The sequence below is a fragment of the Vombatus ursinus genome, unplaced genomic scaffold (assembly GCF_900497805.2).
Source record: "Vombatus ursinus unplaced genomic scaffold, bare-nosed wombat genome assembly UNPS02014959.1, whole genome shotgun sequence".
Taxonomy (NCBI): domain Eukaryota; kingdom Metazoa; phylum Chordata; class Mammalia; order Diprotodontia; family Vombatidae; genus Vombatus; species Vombatus ursinus.
In genome coordinates this window covers 3,024,797-3,027,725 of record NW_020954737.1, presented here as the reverse complement: position 1 = coordinate 3,027,725, position 2,929 = coordinate 3,024,797, and the positions used below count along the sequence as shown (strand labels likewise).

The window sequence follows — 2,929 nt, the reverse complement described above, 5'->3', positions numbered from 1 at the left end:
ACTTTACTTCCTGGCCAGTCACTGGCCAGTCCTTAGAAGTACAAAAAGAAGCCCCCAGTTGGAAATCATTTAGGTTTCTTCATTTCCTAGCATTCAGATACCTTTTGCCACTCTCTCCTCCTTCACCCCTGTGTCTCATGATGAAGCAGGCTTATTCTCTTCCAAGATTAACTTCTCTAGTTATTCAAGTGATCTCATTTCACTCCATCTCCTCTGACAGATTGCTTTCTTTCTCATTCACACTCTTACTTATTTCCATTCTCACCCTGTCTATAGGCTCATTCCCTACTACCTACAAACATGGCTTCTTCTCCTCCATCCAGAAAAAGTCACTCCTCACTGGGTCCTTTCTTCCTCACTATTGTCCCATATCTCTTCTGCCTTTTCTAGCTAAACTCTTCAAAAAAGCTATTTATAATAGATGCCTCCACTTTCTCTCCTCCCATTTTCTTCTTAATCTCTCATGATTCAGTTTCTGACCTTATCATTCCACCAAAATGACTTTCCAAATTTACTAATGATCTGTTATTGCCGTATCCATTGACTTTTTCTCTATCCTCATTCTCCTTGACTTCTCTGTAGCTGTTAACACTATTCTTTATTTGATCACTCTGTCCTCCTTGAGTCTTTTTACTCTCTAGGTTTTTGGGACACCATTTCACCCTGGTTTTCATCATATCTGTCTGACCACGCCTTCTCCATTTCCTTTGCTCTATCCTTTACCAGTTCACACCCTCTAACCGGGCTCTGTCCTGGGCTCTCTTCTTTTCTCCCTCCATACTACTTCATTTGATGATCTCATAAGTTCCCAAGGATTTAATTGCTATCTCTATGCTTAAATCTACCCATCTTGCCCCAAACTCTCTGTTGCCCTTTAATCTTAACATCTCCAACTGCCTTTCAGGTTTCTCAAGGTTGTTATGAGGAATAAGATAATATTTGTCTTAGCCTGGCACATAGTAAGTGTTATATAAATGCTAGCTGCTATCATTATTATTATTATTATTATTATTATTATCATCATTATTATTATTATCTGAACCACTTTCCAAATGTTAAGAATTCTACTTTCAGGGGGCTGTGAGCTATTATGTTTTTGTTAAGAACATTTTATCTTATAACTTACTAATCTAATAGAGAAAATATTCTACATGAACCTCAGGGCCATCTTGCCCTCAGGTTAAAATGATCTCAATTAGTATAGCTTGTGAGTGGGTGCTCAATGCCCAAAGGAGTATAGGTGGTAACCAAAAGGAAAATTATTCACCTAAATTGGTCCAGCTTGGGAAGAAAGGAACTCCCTCTCTTTCTTGTTGGGAAAGAAAGTTAAAGAATGAATGCTCAACTAACTTCACTCCACAGGGACACCTGTGGGTTTATGATTTGATTAAGGTAAATAAGAGAGGTTTCAGTTTGTTTACCTTTGACCTGATTGAAAATGGAATTAAGAGGGAGTGATTGATTTTACCGTGATATTTCTTTTGCACTAATATTATTATTGTTTCTTTTTAAGGAAACAAAAACTCCAAATTTTAACTACATGCCTATTTTTTATTCTACCGTGGAATTTTGCCTTTTGTTTCATGATTTTGTAAAATGTAGACACAAATTGTTTGGTTCCAAGAGAATTTCAGTTAACAGAGGGAACTCTGCCCATCTATACCTATTTATAAATAGAAATGCTTGAATATTAATAATCATCTGACAGAGTCTTTAAAATCTTAAGACATAGAGTATAGAGATTTTTTTTCCATGCCCTGTAAATTCTTGTCCTATATGAGTGGAGATCTTTGACAGAGGGAAGTTTGCTGGATATAACATTGGTCTTGCAGTCAGGGGACTTGGGTTCAAATTCCACTGTGGGTTTTAACTAACTCTATAATCATGGCAAGTCACTTTACATAGCAGAGTCTCAGTTTCTTTATTTGTAAAAATGATGATAATAAGAGCAGTTTTCAATATGCATTGGAAGGAAATTTCTTCTGCAGAAGTTCCCTATGTCAATGATATTACAGGTCCAGACCCTTCCCTCACCCAATAAAAATCAGCATAAGCTCAGAAGAAGAGAATCAGAGAGTGAAAATTGCCATTTTTCTTCCATGCAAAAGTTCTGTTACATATGTATTATATATAACACCTATATGTGTGTATATATATATATGTAATATCACACACACATATATGATACTCCCCATATTATGATGGGAATTATGTTGATCTTCAATCAGAACTTGACACCAAATGCCTCATTCATAGGAGCCTGGAGTTCTATGGGAAAATTCCTATTCTACTCTTAGGAACTCTAGAAATAAGTTATCTGAAATTCTGTGGCTCCATAGAGACAGTACTTCAAGATGTCCAGAGAAGACTTGACATATTCCCAGTGGAAAGCTTAGCTTTCCTGATGGCTCCCCATATAATCCCCTTTCATAAATCCTCCCCATCCTCAATTTAGATAGCCTACTTCTAAGCATAGTCCCTGAGCTGATTTCATTTTGTAGAGGGTCAAATGCAAGACTTGATCCTCTGATACTTGCTAATAGTGTGACCATGGGCAAGCCATTCAGTCTCTCTGGGTCTCAGTGTCTCATCTGAAAAATTAGTATAATAATACTTCTAATCACATGTTAGTGGATAGATGGCTAGCCTTAGAATCAGAGCCTGCCTTTGAACATATACTAACTATATGGCTATAGGCAAATTAGACCCTATGAACCTGTTTTTGATCTGTAAAATACTTGACCTAACTAAAAGGGTTACTATGAGGGTCAGATAATGTACATAAAATGCTTTGCAAACATATAAATTTCAGGTGTTACAATCAAGTGGATGTCAATTGATTGGAAGAAAAAAAGCAGGATTAAGTTAGCAGTAGATATTATTACCTTGGCATTCAGAAAACTCAATCAGAGCTGAATTGTCCTTTGGG

At 36.7% G+C, this 2,929-nt stretch overlaps 1 protein-coding gene across 1 annotated transcript in view; it reads right to left on the bottom strand.

The window, feature by feature from the left end:
• LOC114030361 (poly [ADP-ribose] polymerase 14-like) overlaps positions 1-2,929 on the bottom strand; it is a 113,668-nt gene that overhangs the window by 41,990 nt on the left and 68,749 nt on the right. Inside the window, exon 9 of the mRNA XM_027845170.1 lies at positions 2,886-2,922. Coding sequence (XP_027700971.1) covers positions 2,886-2,922 — 37 coding nt within the window. The remainder of the gene's footprint in view (positions 1-2,885; positions 2,923-2,929) is intronic.